We start from the raw sequence: 16,995 nt of genomic DNA on the forward strand, positions 1-16,995 counted from the left end.
CGAGTAGTGTTTTGACACAGTGTCCTTCGGCAGAGTGTTAACGAAGGACCAAGCTTACAGAATAGTCTCTCAGATAGGTGAGTTGCTCGAAGGCTTCTTGTGTATTAGGTCCAAGAACGTTGTCCTGGACTGCGAGTATCGTATCGTCAGGAATGCCCCAGGGAAGCATTCTCTAATACATAAAAGATCTGATATATGCAAGGTGAACACCAATCTGCCACTGTTTATTGATGACTCTGTAGTGCCCGAGAAATTATCGTGATTGATTCTAGAACGATATAGAATGATCTAGACATAATTTCTATTTGCTGTGATGAATGGTAGATTTAATTTCTTGGGGGGGGGGGGGGGGGGGAGGGAGGGAGAGACTCGTCTGGCTTGTGACTGGTTTCTTCCCTCCACGTATCCTCTGTAGCTCCTCTAGCACCATAAAAGTTATTCTGTGATGTCTTAACAGGCCAACCTGTCCATTCTTCTTGTCAGTGTTTCCCGCATATTCCTTTCCTCACAGATTCTTCGGAGAACCTCATCCCTTATCAGTGAATGGAATTTTCAACATTCTTTTGTAATACCACATCCCAAAAGCTTTGATTCTCTTCTGTTATCGTTTTCCAACAGTCCATGTTTCACTACCATACAGTGCTGTACTGCAGATGTACATTCTCAGAAATTTATTCCTCAAATTAAGACCTCCGTTTGATACTAATAGACTTCTCTTTGTCAGTGGTAGTGGCAGCTTGCTAAAATGTTGGAAAACAAACTTAATGCACATCAGTATAAAAACAGTCATGTAATACAATACTAAAGGTGTGCTGCTTGACACTCACGTCAATTAAATACCTAGGCGAAACGTTGTAAAGTGATGTGAAATTGAACTAGCACGAAAAGACCGTAGTAGGGAAGGTGTATGGTCGACTTCGGTTTACTGGGAGAAATTTTAGGAAAACGTAGCTCATCTACAAAGGAGACCACGTATACATAACTTGTGAGACACATTCTGCTCTAGTGTTTGGGATCCCCAAAGGTCGAATTAAAGAAAGACATCTAAGCAATTCACATGCGTATTACTAGGTATCTTATCGGTAGACGTGATCAATATGCGAGTATTACGAAGATGGTTCGTAAACTGAAATCGGAATCCGCGAAGGGGAGGCGGCGTTCTTTGCGCGAAATACTACCGAGAAAATTCAGCAAACTGATAGTCGCAGCCGACTGTAGAACATTCTGCTGCCGCCAACACACAGTTGGCTTAAGGACTGCGAAGACGAGGCAAATTAGAGCTCGTACAGAGACGTATAGACAGTCTATTTTACCTCGCTCCCTTTGCTAGTGGAACATGAAGGACAATGGCTAGTCGTAATTCACGGTACCCTTCACCATGCACCATACAGTGGCTTGCAGGGTACGTATGTGATGTCGATGTAATTTCGTATTCGCACTATTGTTCCTGCCGAGAAAAAATTGTGGAGGCACCACTGTCTGGGCGAGCCCTGAAAATTAAAATTGACAGTAAATTTAGTTCTTCATACTGAAATAAGTTTTTAAAACGACTGGTGAACTTCCACCGATACAGACTTCCCTTTAGTCTGTCATACAAGACATTTAGCAGAAATTAGGTCACTGTTAATTAGCATAGCACAGAATGTTATGGTAAAAAGAAAAGTTGTGATCTATATGAAGGTTAATTTAAACCCTATTGTGCTTTGGTCCTGTTGGAAGTGATACGCCGTTGCTTTCCTGCGTCTTTGAAACTGAGTTATCGAGTCAATTGTAAGGGGACACAGTTAATTTTAACTGCGAACTGCGATGCGAAATGGAATTTTTCACACGAATAAATGGCTACGAGAGGTGACAGAAACGAAAAATAGTAAGAGTGGCTGAGGATTGATTTACGAGTCAATGGTGCGTGGTCCGGCACCTATACTCTTAGCCATACAATACATCTTAATCATATACTGTATGTTTATGCAACGAATTTGCATCCAACGCAAGAAATACGCTTTAATGCCTGTACTGTTGGTATTTCAGAAAAACATTGTTGTCAATCTTGCAAATGCAACAGCAACTGTGGACTTAAAGCATAAACTGGTTTCTGTCATATCTGAACTGGGTCCAGTAGTTATAATAGACCTGAGTTTCGTAGCTCACAAATTGACCAGATGCATAAAAATTTCCCTGTTTACACAGTAGAACTTCTAATGCAACTCAGTTCTGTCCTTTCAACTGAGAGATACCTTCGTAACGCTTTAATGTTTATGTGTATACATAGGTGCTAGGCGCTCTGCATTTTGTGTGTCGTTGATAAATGTCATCTTGTTGTACACCATGAGCGGCACTTCCAGACTACTTGCCAGATACGCATTTGGGTACGCAGCTCATCATCATTGACATCTGACAGAAAGGATAAACATATGTATGCATGCCTATGTCGGTAATACAGAAAGCTTCGTAGGCATTAAAGTAAAAAAACAATATCACTTGCGTACTGCGCGCGTAGACATGAAAACGACTTGCCTGTTATTATAAAATCTTAAGATTACAAATAAAGGACTTATTTCAATAGTGGTAAAAGTCCATTTCTGTTCACATTGAGATACAGAGTCCTAAGGTTAAATGAGCGCTGAAAAATCTGCAGTTGAGATACCAGAAATATTCAAGCATATGGCTTCTTGCTAGAGATGAATCTTTCTTTCTGTTTGTTTGGCTCATTAATTTCGGAAGCATTATAGACAGAAAAGTGGAGGCAATGGGCTTGCACCACTATTGAAATAAGCCCTTCAAATTACGTCAGGTCAGAAACTCAGAAAGCCCGTGAACATTAGAAGTATAATCATAACCCAGTACATAAACGGGCATACATGACTACGGTAGCTTCAATTATCTCGTGGTAAAAACAAAATTTCTTACCTCAGCGGCACATAGATCATTGCATGTACATGTTATCAAACTATAAAACGCTAAATGGAATGAGGACTATTTTGTTACAATACATGTAACCCCAAGACCATCAGACTATTTCTTCTATCAGTTGTGTGTGAATTGCAATATCATTTATCTCAAGCACACTTCCGGGCCGTATCGGTAAGACGTTTTATTTCTACCACGAGATAATGAACCTAACATAGTTACGTATGCATGGTCATTTACAAATTTTATTCGAGAGGTTCCTATGTCTCTAGAGTGATATCATTTGTAAATATCGTAGAGGATTTACACCTAAGAGGCACATCATTTAATGTAGACAATCATAATATGTAAGTAATAATTTTCCCACTTTGGTGTAAACTATGTTTTCTTGTGTTATTGAAATGCGTATGCAAACATTTGTTATAGAATTGACTTATTGTCGACTGGAAGCATGCGGCACTATAAATATTCCTATAAATATTTATCATGCCAAGATCGCCTAATCACTGCAGTATTCACATTATCTGAGTCAGCAAATAACTGTCATCTTCATGTGTGATAATGAATCCAGTCATTTTCATCATGATATATAAACTCTAGTTATATGCAGACTGAATATCATGAAAATCCTTAAAAAACGTCATTTGCTGAAACCACTAATTGTATAGTGCAGAGTCGCGCGGGGTAGCCGCACTGTCTAGGGCATCTTGTCACGGTCCGCGCGACTGCCCCGTCGGAGGTTCGAGTCCTCCCTCGGGCGTGTGTGTGTGTGTGTGTGTGGGGGGGGGGGGGGGCGGGGGAATCTTAGGGTAAGTTAGTTTAAGCTGGATTAAGTAGTGTGTAAACTTAGAGACCGATGATCTCATCCAAAAATTTCTATAGTGCAGCGATTACACCATCTTAACACAATATACTGCACGTAAATATTTGCTTTTTATCATCTGTAACAGATGAGAATGATGGACTGTATGTCCGAATACTGATCTGGCAAATGGAAACACCTGAAGTACAGCTAACGGTGTACAGCAAGTTTCTCTTACGTTTCCATTTCTATTCTAAACGATTTTTCGCAGTAGTAGTAGTAGTAGTAGTTTCATCGATTTCTAGATTCTTTGGTGTTGTTTTATTCTAGAACAGAGAGATACTCCCGTCTAAAGTTTTTGTTTGTTTGGGGAGACTTCATCTTTCTAATTTGGCACAGGTGCTTGGCAACTATTCCATCTGAAATTCATGCGCTTCATTCCAGATATTGCTTTTTCAGACGAACGTAACACGAAAGCTCCTCTGATGCTATGCAACTCAGTTCTTTCGCTCAATTTTATTATTTTTGCTGATTAATAGACAAAATTATGAAAGTGAAGCGATCGAGTCTCTATCTCTCTCTCTCTCTATCTCTCTCTCTCTCTCTCTATCACTCTCTATCACTCTCTATCACTCTCTATCTCTCTCTATCTCTCTCTATCTCTATCTCTCTATCTCTCTCTCTCAATCTCTCTATCTCTCTCTCTCATCATGATTGTGAACAGTAGTGGTGGTGGTGGTGTGGTGGTGGTAATAGTAGAGCACGCGATATTTTTGTAATATCTTCTTGTTCCGCATGTTTCAGTGAGTCCGACGGCAAGGTGTACGAAGCTTACGTGAAGGAGAAGGAGGAAGCGAAGAAGGAATACCAGCAGGCAGTGGCCAGCGGACAGACAGCGGCTCACGTTGCTGTCAGGTGAATAACTAGTTAGAGCGAACACAGAAGCTAATAGTACATGCAGCCTCGTAATTCGTAGTTCTCAACGAATCCTGTCGCACCTTCGTACTTTTCAGTGCGCGAGACTCCAACACATTTACCGTGTCCGTAAACGTGGAGGCGGGCAGCAAGGTCACGTATAACCTGACGTACGAGGAGCTGCTGACGCGCCGCCTCGGCTCCTACAACCACGTCATCAACCTACAGCCTGGGCAGGTAGGCAACCCAACTGACGGCCGCGCGCCGCACTTCTGCAGCTATCCTCGTGTGAAGGCGCTCCACTGAAGGCTGACCCCTTCCCTTATCCTCATTGCTGGCCGTTAGAACACCACAAATGCGGCGCGCAGTAAATGTCAAATTGAGGTGAAGTGCAATAGATGTTTGGATGGTATGTCAGCGCAATCGCACAAACCACATACGAGTAACGCCATTTACATTCTTGGGCGCAAGGGAAGATTACACATTGGATCTACATCTACATCATAATCCGCAAGTCACCTCATGTGTGGCAGAGCGTACTTTCGGTACCACTATCTGATCTGCAACGCTGTTACACTCGCGAATAGTGCGTAGGAAGAATGATTATCGGCAAGCCTCTGTATTGGCTCTAATTTCTCGAACTTTCTCCTCGTGGTCAATACGCGAGATGTATGTGGAGGGAAGTAATGTGTTGTTCAGGTTACCATCCATTCAGAGGCTTTTGCACGCAGAGACAGTTTTTTTGATTTGTAAATAATAGTCCTTTGGAATTTTTATTGGCAGATCTAGATTTCAGCTAGAAACCAGCCATTCTCAATGCACTATCCTCTTTGAGTATTCAATGAACTGTGTACAAAGCCATATCAACAGGCATTACATGCATTGACCAAAAAAGGATAGTGCATTGAGAATGGCTAGTTTCTAACTGAAATCTAGATCAACCAATAAAAATTCCAAAGGACGACTGATAGCTGAAATCTATTATTTACAAAGTAATGTGTTGTCCGACTCCTCCTCAAAAGTGCTGACCCAAAATTTCAGTAGTAAATATCTCCGTGATGGACAACGCTTCTCTTATAAGGTCTGCCAGTGGAGTTTGTTTAGCATCTCCAAAACTCTCTCTCACCAGCTAAACGATCCCGTGAAGCAACGCGCCGCTCTTCGTTGTATCTTCTTTATCTCCTCTATCAGTCCTATCTGATAGGGATCCCAGACAGATAGACAATACTCAAGAATCGGGCCAACAAGCGCCTTATAAGCCACTTCTTTCGTGGATCAGTTAAATTTCCTTAATATTCTTCCGATGAATCAGAGTCTGGTATCCACTTTTCCCACTATCTGTTTTATGTGGTCATTCCACTTAAGGTCGGTCTGGGTAGTTACTCCTAGATATTTTACGGCAGATACTGTCTCCAGCTGTTAGTCATCAATAGTGTAGCTGTATAGTAGTGGATTCCTTTTCCTATTTATGCGCAATACATTACATTTATTTACGTTCATGGTCAACTGCCAGAGCCTGCACCAATCACCAATCATCAACACTCTGCAGGTCGTTCTGCAAATTCTTACTGTCTTCTGGCGTTGCTACTTTGGTACACAACTGCATCATCTGCGAATTTCCTTAAAGAGCATCCGAGGCTTTCTGCTAGATCATTTTTTAAATATTGTAAACAGCAACGGTCGTATCACACTTGCCTGTGGTACTCCGGATATTAACTTCAATCTGTCGATTTTATTCCGTTAAGAGCGACGTGTTGAGTTCTATCTGCAAGAAAGTCTTGAATCCAATCGCAAGTCTGCTCGTATTTTTTTCATTAAACGGCAATACGGGACAGTGTCAAATTCCTTACTGAAATCAAGGAACACGGCATCAGCCTGAGCGCCGTTGTCCACTGCGCTGTGGGTCTCATGGAGGAACAGAGCGAGCTGAGTATCGCAGGATCTCTGTTTGCGGAATCCATGTTGATTTTTATTTTTATAGAGGAGATGTTTATTTACCAAGACGATCATAATTCTTGACCATAAAACATGTTCCATAATTCAACAACAGATTGAAGTCAACGATATAGGTCTATAACTGTGTGGATCTGTCTTACGGCCCTTGTTTAAAAGCGGGAATGACCTACGCTTTTTTCCAGTGGTTAGGTACCTTTCGTCGCTCAAGCGATCTACTATAAATTGCAGCTAGAAGGGGAGCAAGTTCTTTCGCATAATCTTTATAGAATCTTATAGGTATCCCATCTGGTCCTGACGCCTTTCCACTACTAAGGGATTGTAGCTGCTTTTCATTTCCGCGATCGGTTATCTCAATATCTGCCATTTCGACATTCGTACGACGGTTGACAGGAGGGACAGTGTTAAGATCTTCCACGGTGAAACAACTTCGTAAGACCGAATTCAGTATTTCGGCCTTCTCACTGTTATCTTCTGTTTCGGTGCCGGTGTGGTCGCTGCGAGAATGAATAGATGATTGTAACCCACTTACTGATTTTCATACGACGAAACTCTCTTAGTAAATGAAGATCGTATAGTTAAGGCTAACCGGCCATTGACCTCCTTCTGTGCTGGATGCAAACGCATTGTCCGTACTCTTACGGGACTCGGTAAGATTGTCTGGCGCGAGTAATGAGTGTAATGGGCAGGGGCACTGCGAATGTTGTGTGTGGACATTAAGTTGGGAATGTGGGTCTCAAGAGGAGCGTGTAAGGGATAAATCCATGCAGTCGCACTATCCTCTGTGGATAGAGCGACTGCCATGTAAGCAAGAGATCCTGGGTTCGAGTCCCGGTCGGGACACAGATTTATCAACTGTCCCCGTTGATGTATATATCAACGCCTGTAGACAGCTTAGGGTCTTGATTTAATTATTTCAAAATCTCTTAGAGTTTTTACTCAGGTCGGTTGACAACGTCTTACTTTCAAAATCACTGACGCTTCTCTCATTGCTCTCCTTACTCATTTTAGCTTCGTTCGGTTTTTGTTTGTCAGCTAGGTTTTAACTTCTCTTTAATCTGAGATGAAGTCCTCTTTGATTACATAGCGCTTTTCTAACACGGCTATTAAACCATGGTAGATCTCTCCATGGGTTTGTCATTTAGAAATCACATTTGAATGTTGGTTGTTTGAGAATATCGTGCTGTGCCCCTTTTAAAAGGAAATGTAGTCCATTAACAAAGGGAGTAGCTTACAAAGCACTCGTTCGACCAATGCTTGAATATTGCTCCTCAGCCTGGGATCCGTACTAGATAGGCCTGACAAAGGAGATAGAGAAAGTCGAAGGAAGAGCAGCATATTTCGTTACAGGTTCATTTAGTAAGCGTGAGAGCGTCAGGGAGATGCTCGGTCAACTACAGTGGCAAAAGCTGCAAGAGAGGCGTTCTGCATTATGGTATGGTCCACTATTAAAATTCCGAGAGCTTACGTTCCTAGAAGAGTCAAACAATGTACTGAACCATACATGCTCTCGTTCCGCGATTTGTTGCAAAATTTGATCAGAATCCTACGACTGTTCGGCGAAAATGGTATTGATGTGTTCAGGTGGACCATGCCGTACCTCAGCGCTCGAAAGGATAGAGATATTGTTTGCTCAGCTGTCAAATACGTTGAATCGGAAAATGTAATTGTTTGCAGCAAGCTAAGTATTCGCACGGACAGTGAGACGTCTGGAGCACCACGGACTGCCAGTTGTTGTGGCTTCCCTTGACTTGTTGCAAAAAAAGGCGCTCCGACTATGAGGTACAACGAAGATACTGACACAGGAGGGGCACCACGTAGTGTATCAAACGACTCCCTGATCAGCATACAGCGTCATATCATAACAGACATAGCTGCGTATGGAAGCACAGAGGAGAAGAAACATACCAGATTCTGTGTGTCATCCTGATGAGTTCCAGCACTGTCGTAATGGGTATACAACAAGACCAACCTCTAGTAGTACTCGTAGCCAGTTATTTGGACAGAAGGCGCTAAATTTTATTTTCAATATTTCGTTTAATTATTGACTGAATTCAAAAATTTAAAAAGTTGTCGTAATATACTCATTAAGAGGCGTAACCTTACGTTAAGATAAACAAAGGTTCGAAAAGGTTAACACAAGTCACAAAGTGTAAATATATCTTGAGGCAAACTAACTCAGAGCGCCCAAATTATCCAGACTATATTCGTCCGATATATGAGAATGAGAACACTCGACGATTTTCAACAGGCCTTACAGGTGATTTCAAACCTTTTCGAAACTTTTTCTCACTTACATCCACCACAAAAATATGAAAGGAGAAAAGTTGGTCATTACTGCATTTTCGTTGTTCGTGCAGTAAATCTTCAGCATCAGGCATGTGGTTTCAAATTATGACTTCTTTACTCCTTACCCTATTTGCAACACATCTTGCAGAAGTATCCACATGCTATGTTTCTTTGTACCGCTGACTTTCCAAACACAGTTATATATCGTTATACACAATTTTCTTCTCGAAATTTACGTACTCTGTCGTTTTCGGACCAGGGTCCCCTACCTCAAATTGATACTTTTACATTTCTCCATCATCCCAGAAAGTTTTTAACATCGTAACGGGATCAACTTGTACGCCACTGAAAGTAACTACAAAATGTACCATTGTAAGACACATAGTTCAGGACATAAGACATCACAAAAATTGAGGCGCGTGACATACTACCTTTTCTTAAAACCGATCGATTAGATTCTCTTAGTTATTCGGGGAAAAGGGGGGGGGGGTTTACTGGTCCTCTCGAACATCGCGGCATGTTATAATTTCGTCGCCTCTTAATATAATGATGATTTACACTATTCGTTGCATTCCTTGTTTAGCCTTGTCATGACCATCGTAAGTAAGCTTCCAGAAGATAATTATTTGAAGGTACGTAACTGTGTTTGAAAACCTTAACTTTCTAGAGCAAGTTTGCCAATTAGTCCCTACCTCGAGTGACACCTCATTCAGACCATAATGAAACAAAAAACAAACGCGTTCTTCCTGTATTTTGGTCCAGGTGTCAAGGTTCAACCTCCCTGGAGACAACTTGTAGCATGAACGTAATTTAAATATGAAGACCATTGTATCAGAAAAATTCTGAGGTGTCGCCAGACGAAGTTTCAGTTTTAATTTTACATTATGCAAAGTAAAAGTTAATATCTACGAAATACTCATAGACAAGCCTGTCAGACGATGTGAAATTACCTGCAATGCTAGCTACATAGCGTTTTAAATAAAAATGGTCAAAACTAGAAAAAAGTTGCTATGATATGTACGGAAACCGTTACCTGTTGAGATATCGCTCAATCTGTCCTCTCACTCCAACCTGTCTGTTACGTAGAAGTAAATACTACGGGCAGTGCTGCATGTGTTCATCACGCGGCCAGAAACATCGTTCAGCGCTTCCTCGTAGTCAACTATGCAGTCTTTCAAATACATCTGACTCTATTCGGATTGCGTCATATACATTGGTCACACGCTCCTGTATCGCCTGCACATTGTTGACGTGTTGGACATACACTATTGACTTCAGATGTTCCGGTAGCCACAACTCTAACGGATTCATATCTGGTGAACAGACAGGTGGCCATGTTACTGGACCTCCTCATCCAATCCATCGCCCACGAACCATTGCAGTTTACTACTGTCTCACGATCCGTAGAAAATGGCGTAGTGCCGCGTAGTACATAAACCACAGTAGTTACCTTTCTGCAAGGGTAATGTTCACCACTTTGGATTCCGGAGAAATGAAGGAACTTATCTTAGAAGGGACTTATCTTAGAAGATAGATTAAGGAAAGGCAAGCCTACATTTACAGCATTTGTAGACTTAGAGAAAGCTTTTGATAGACCTAGAGAAAGCTTTCGACAATATTGATTGGAACACACTCTTTGAAATTCTGAAGGTAGTGGGGGTAAAATACAGAGAGCGAAGGGCTATTTACAACTTGTACAGAAACCAACGCTAGTCATGAGAGTCAAGGGACATGAAAGGAAGGCAGTGGTTGAAAAGGGAGTGAGACAATGTTATTCAGTATGTACATTGAACAAGCTGTAAAGGAAAGGAAAGAAAAAATTGGACTAGGAATTAAAGTTCAGGGAGAAGAAATAAATACTTTGAGTTTTGCCGATGACATTGTAATTCTGCCAGACAAAGAAAAGGACTTGTAAGAGCAATTGAACGGGATGGACAGTGTCTTGAAACGAGGATATAAGATGAACATCAACAAAAATAAAACAAAGTTAATGGAATGTAGTCGAATTAAATCAGGTGATGCTAAAGGAATCAGATTAGGAAACGAGACACTTAGAGTAGTAGATGAGTTTTCCTATTTGGACAGTAAATTAACTGATTACGTCCAAAGTAGAGGGGATGTAAAATGTAGACTGGCAACGGCGAGGAAAGCATTTCTGAACAAGAGAAAAAATTGCTAACATCGAATATAGCTTTAAATGTTAGGAAGTCTTTTCCGAAGGAATTTGTCTGGAGTGTGGCCATGTATGGAAGTGAAACATGGACGATAAAAAGTTCAGATTAAAAGAGAATAGAAGCTTTCGGAATATTGTACTGCAGAGGAATGCTGAAGATCATATGGATCGATCACGCAACTAATGAGGAAGTCCTGAATAGAATGGGGATACAAGACACATTCACAAGACACATTCAGACATCAAGGGATCACCAGTTTAGTGTTGGAGGGAAGTGTGGGGGATAAAAATCGCAGAGGGAGATAAGAGATGAGTAAGTAAGTAGATTCAGCAGGATGTCAGTTGCAGCAGTTATTCGATGAAGATGCTTGCACAGGATAGATTGCCAAAGAGAACTGCATCAACCCAGTCTTCGGACTGAAGACCACAACAACAACAATACCGACGTAATGTTGACCAATAACGCTGGTAACTCATGAAGCAAAACTCGCTGATGCACAGTACCTATTACTTCGTTTGGTAAAATTTGTGTCCTATTAGTCTCACTAACAATTTTTGCTAATACAGTGATACTGAAACGATCCAGATTCCTCGCCTACATGACTGTTCGAATGTTTACACCTGCCCATACGTGAGTACAGTCGAAATTTGCTATGTCATCTCTTATGACTCTACACATTACATGTCACATGTAAAAGGGTCCATATCTCTACAGGTATTGGTTTTCGGACATACTTAGTTATATGAACTTCTAGTTTTGCCCATTACTACGTTCCGTGGGAGTAAGTGACACTTTGTTTTAAAACATTCTGTACTTTTTACTCTGTAACATAAACTATGACAAATATCCTTGAGTCTATTTTTAATATAACGTTTCGTTTGCCGAAGTGAAGCTTTATGTTTCAAAATAATGGAAGACACATTCCCTAACAGACCTGCCGACTAGATAAAAACGTAGTGTTTTCTTTGCAGAGCGAGCGATCATTATCATAAATTGATTGTTATTGCACGCTCAACAGGATCCTACAGGTTGTGTATTTGCAAATCTGCGCATAAAAAGGTGCTTGCACCAACTTTCCGGAATACCATTATGCAAACGGAGTTGGGTCATAGTTCCGAGAACGACGGAGAACGAACGATAAATCTGGGAAGATAATGCATACGTGGGACAACGCCGCAGCCTCTTAAGACACGTAAACAACTTTGCGGGTAATGACACTTGCAGTCTCACTTTACTACGATGTTAGCTGTGACAGAGTCTTTAATAAACACATCTTCACAGCATGTCCAACCGCAACAAAGCTTCATACCTGACTCCAGAACAGGAAAGTGTAAATTTCTGTACTCCAGGAAGAGTAAAATTAATGCTTGGCTGAGTCCCAACTAGTTCACACACATCATTTTCTTTAGGTTAGGTACCTCAGCCAGTAAGATCTTCTCACTGGACTCCTGATTCGATTGATGTGGCCTGCGCCTGTATCTTCACCTCAAAGTAGGACTTACCCCTAAAGTCCTCGGTTGTTTGTAAGATATCTTCTAATCTCTGTCTTGTCCTACAGTGTTTATTCTCTACAACTTTCGCTAGTACAATGGAAACTATGCCCTGATTACTTAACACATCATTTTCCCTGCCCCTCCTTCTAACCAGTCTAAAAAAAAAAAAAAAAAAAATTCGTTTTCTTGCCGATTCTGAAAAGTACCACCTACTTTTTTCGTTATGATTCCACTTAATTTTCAGTATCCTTCTGTAACACTATACTTCAGACGCTTCGACGGCCGAAGTGGCCGTGCGGTTAAAGGCGCTGCAGTCTGGAACCGCAAGACCGCTACGGTCGCAGGTTCGAATCCTGCCTCGGGCATGGATGTTTGTGATGTCCTTAGGTTAGTTAGGTTTAATTAGTTCTAAGTTCTAGGGGACTTATGACCTAAGATGTTGAGTCCCATAGTGCTCAGAGCCATTTGAACCATTTTCAGACGCTTCAATTCAATTCTTTTCCGGTTTTTCCACATCCGCGGTTCACTTCCATACAATGCTGGTCTCCAAACGTACTTGCTCAGCAGTTTCTTTCTCAAGTTAAGGGCGGTGTTTAATGCCAGTAGACTTCTTTTGGCTAGGAAAGCCCCCTCTTTGGCTGTGATAATTTGCTGCTTATTTCCTCCTTGTTACGTCCGTTATGCGTTATTTCGCCTCTCACAGTAACGACTATCCCTCAGTTTCTCTGCTACATGGGCCCAGTATCCATACGTTTGTCCCTGATCTCATCGCTGTACACATAGTTGTATCCTCCTTTCTTTGATTTACTCTGTCTTTGTTCTGTGATCGTCAGACTGTTCATTACATTCAACAGGTTTTGTAATTATTCGTCAAGCTCACTGCTAAGGGAACATTCCCAAGTGTCAATAAACGATGTTGATGAAATTTGGCTGTTGGGGAGGAATAGCGCAATACTTATTTTTTTGTGCCCAATTTCACTTTTAAGGGATAAAACACAACCCGAAAGGTAATTTAACATTTTAGTTTTAGAAGGAATATCTTCGAAACGATGATATATAAGAGATGTTTTTCATATAAATTTGATACGTAATTAATGTTCTTGAAAACTCCGTAATCAACTTCTGTAGTAATTTGAAATTTTACAAAATACCCCACCACTACTAATTTTGAAAAAAGAAAACTTTTGTTCCATCGTAAATTAAGGAAGTTTTCAAGCCACATACATCGCTGTGTAATAAAGCTGATTCCTGAACTACCATTTTTGAAGAATAAGCTATACACAATGTGCTGGGTTCAAATGGCTCTGACCACTATGGGACTCAACTGCTGAGGTCATAAGTCCTCTAGAACTTAGAACTACTTAAACCTAACTAACCTAAGGACAACACACATATCCATGCCCGAGGCAGGATTCGAACCTGCGACCGTAGCGGTCGCGCGGTTCCAGACTGTAGCGCCAGAACCGCTCGGCCACCAGCGGCCGGCTCACAATGTGCTGTCTCAGTATTTTCAACATACCTTATTAAAATATCTAAACATTCATTATTATTCTAATTATTTATTTTACATAATTTTTTTTTGTTTTAAACTGATGTTTTACGTTTTTTTTTGTTTCTTAGTTTACCGTCTTACGACCTGTATTTCGTTAAATGAAAATAATAAGTAACTCATTATTATGACAGGAAAACATTACGATATTGATAATCTGTGAGGAAATGCCTAAAACATAACGGTTTTTTACACCATGCACTTAAAATAAACGAAATTGCTTCATATACACTCCTGGAAATTGAAATAAGAACACCGTGAATTCATTGTCCCAGGAAGGGGAAACTTTATTGACACATTCCTGGGGTCAGATACATCACATGATCACACTGACAGAACCACAGGCACATAGACACAGGCAACAGAGCATGCACAATGTCGGCACTAGTACAGTGTATGTCCACCTTTCGCAGCAATGCAGGCTGCTATTCTCCCATGGAGACGATCGTAGAGATGCTGGATGTAGTCCTGTGGAACGGCTTTCCATGCCATTTCCACCTGGCGCCTCAGTTGGACCAGCGTTCGTGCTGGACGTGCAGACCGCGTGAGACGACGCTTCATCCAGTCCCAAACATGCTCAATGGGGGACAGATCCGGAGATCTCGCTGGCCAGGGTAGTTGACTTACACCTTCTAGAGCACGTTGGGTGGCACGGGATACATGCGGACGTGCATTGTCCTGTTGGAACAGCAAGTTCCCTTGCCGGTCTAGGAATGGTAGAACGATGGGTTCGATGACGTTTTGGATGTACCGTGCACTATTCAGTGTCCCCTCGACGATCACCAGTGGTGTACGGCCAGTGTAGGAGATCGCTCCCCACACCATGATGCCGGGTGTTGGCCCTGTGTGCCTCGGTCGTATGCAGTCCTGATTGTGGCGCTCACCTGCACGGCGCCAAACACGCATACGACCATCATTGGCACCAAGGCAGAAGCGACTCTCATCGCTGAAGACGACACGTCTCCATTCGTCCCTCCATTCACGCCTGTCGCGACACCACTGGAGGCGGGCTGCACGATGTTGGGGCGTGAGCGGAAGACGGCCTAACGGTGTGCGGGACCGTAGCCCAGCTTCATGGAGACGGTTGCGAATGGTCCTCGCCGATACCCCAGGAGCAACAGTGTCCCTAATTTGCTGGGAAGTGGCGGTGCGGTCCCCTACGGCACTGCGTAGGATCCTACGGTCTTGGCGTGAATCCGTGCGTCGCTGCGGTTCGGTCTCAGGTCGACGGGCACGTGCACCTTCCGCCGACCACTGGCGACAACATCGATGTACTGTGGAGACCTCACGCCCCACGTGTTGAGCAATTCGGCGGTACGTCCACCCGGCCTCCCGCATGCCCACTATACGCCCTCGCTCAAAGTCCGTCAACTGCACATACGGTTCACGTCCACGCTGTCGCGGCATGCTACCAGTGTTAAAGACTGCGATGGAGCTCCGTATGCCACGGCAAACTGGCTGACACTGACGGCGGCGGTGCACAAATGCTGCGCAGCTAGCGCCATTCGACGGCCAAAACCGCGATTCCTGGTGTGTCCGCTGTGCCGTGCGTGTGATCATTGCTTGTACAGCCCTCTCGCTGTGTCCGGAGCAAGTATGGTGGGTCTGACACACCGGTGTCAATGTGTTCTTTTTTCCATTTCCAGGAGTGTATTATATACACGACGGAGAAGACAATACGAAACAAAATTCAGCAGGCTTCCAAATTTTCACGGGTGATCCTCTAAGTACCCTGATTTGTGTCAGGCATGTTTCAAAAACACTGACAAGCCTTACCCAAGAGAGTTGGTTATGTGCTAGAGACTGCAGCTTGGTTGTACTGTTTCTCAGGTGGAGATTGACGTCATAAACATTCAACAGCTGAAAATCTTCTCACGAAGTTGTTCCAACATCGAAAGCTGTAAACGTTCCACGGCTGTATTTGTGCTGTCGAGCCCTTTGGGATCACCAAATGTTTCTTGTCTTCCGGTATGACACTCAAAACGTTTTTTCTTTTTAATTTTTTTTTTTTTTTTTTTTTTTTTTTTTTTTTTTTTTTTTTTTTTTTTTTTGCTGGGCTTTTTAAAAGAAACTAACGTTGAGTTTGAGCCGAGAATTCGAGAGTCTCTTTTTGAAGCCCCAAATGTCCTTGACAATTTCGAAATCTGGTAAACAAGCATCTGATGAGGACAAAAGATATTTGAAAGATGTTTTCTTTCCCAGTGAGGGAAAAATATCTCTATTATTGTTAGATTCTAGCTGAGGTCAGTGTGAAAGAAACGTATGAGACATCGTACCTGAGGACAAGAAACCTGTCCGTCTGGTGATCCCAGAGGGCTCGACGGCACCGACCGGTCCGAGACTCGAACTCGGGACTTTTGCCTTTTACGGGCAAGTCCTCTACCATCTGAGCTACCCAAGCACGACTCATGACCCGCCCTCACAGCTTCAATAGTGCCAGTACCTCTTCTCCAACCCTTCAAACTTCACAGAAGCTCTTCTGCGAACATTAACGCCCACTCCGCTGCAGAGTAAAAATCTCATTCTGGAAACATCCCCCAGGCTGTGGCTAAGCCATGTCTCCGCAATATCCTTTCTTTCAGGAGTGCTAGTTCTGCAAGGTTCGCAGGAGAGCTTCTGTAAAGTCTGGAAGGTGGGAGACGAGATACTGGCAGAAGTAATGCTGTGAGGACCGCGCGTGAGTCGTGCTTCGGTAGTTCAGATGGTAGAGCACTTGCCCGCGAAAAGCAAAGGTCCCGAGTTCGAGTCTCGGTCGGGCACACAGTTTTAATCTGCCAGGAAGTTTCGTATCAGCGCACACTCCGCTGCAGAGTGAAAATCTCATTCTAAAAACAAATGTATTTTCCCTTTCTACCCAACATCCAAGTTTCGTCAAGACACTTGGGAACGATTTCTCCTGAGAATACCAGTGTC

The 16,995-nt window shown here is 42.5% G+C and overlaps 1 protein-coding gene across 1 annotated transcript in view; it reads left to right on the top strand.

The window, feature by feature from the left end:
• Positions 1 to 16,995, top strand: part of LOC124593923 (inter-alpha-trypsin inhibitor heavy chain H4-like) — a 209,945-nt gene that overhangs the window by 122,651 nt on the left and 70,299 nt on the right. Inside the window, exons 3-4 of the mRNA XM_047132272.1 lie at positions 4,514 to 4,624; positions 4,723 to 4,861. Of these exons, the coding sequence (XP_046988228.1) occupies positions 4,514 to 4,624; positions 4,723 to 4,861 (250 nt within the window). The remainder of the gene's footprint in view (positions 1 to 4,513; positions 4,625 to 4,722; positions 4,862 to 16,995) is intronic.

This window comes from Schistocerca americana, chromosome 2 (genome assembly GCF_021461395.2).
Source record: "Schistocerca americana isolate TAMUIC-IGC-003095 chromosome 2, iqSchAmer2.1, whole genome shotgun sequence".
In the NCBI taxonomy this organism is placed as follows: domain Eukaryota; kingdom Metazoa; phylum Arthropoda; class Insecta; order Orthoptera; family Acrididae; genus Schistocerca; species Schistocerca americana.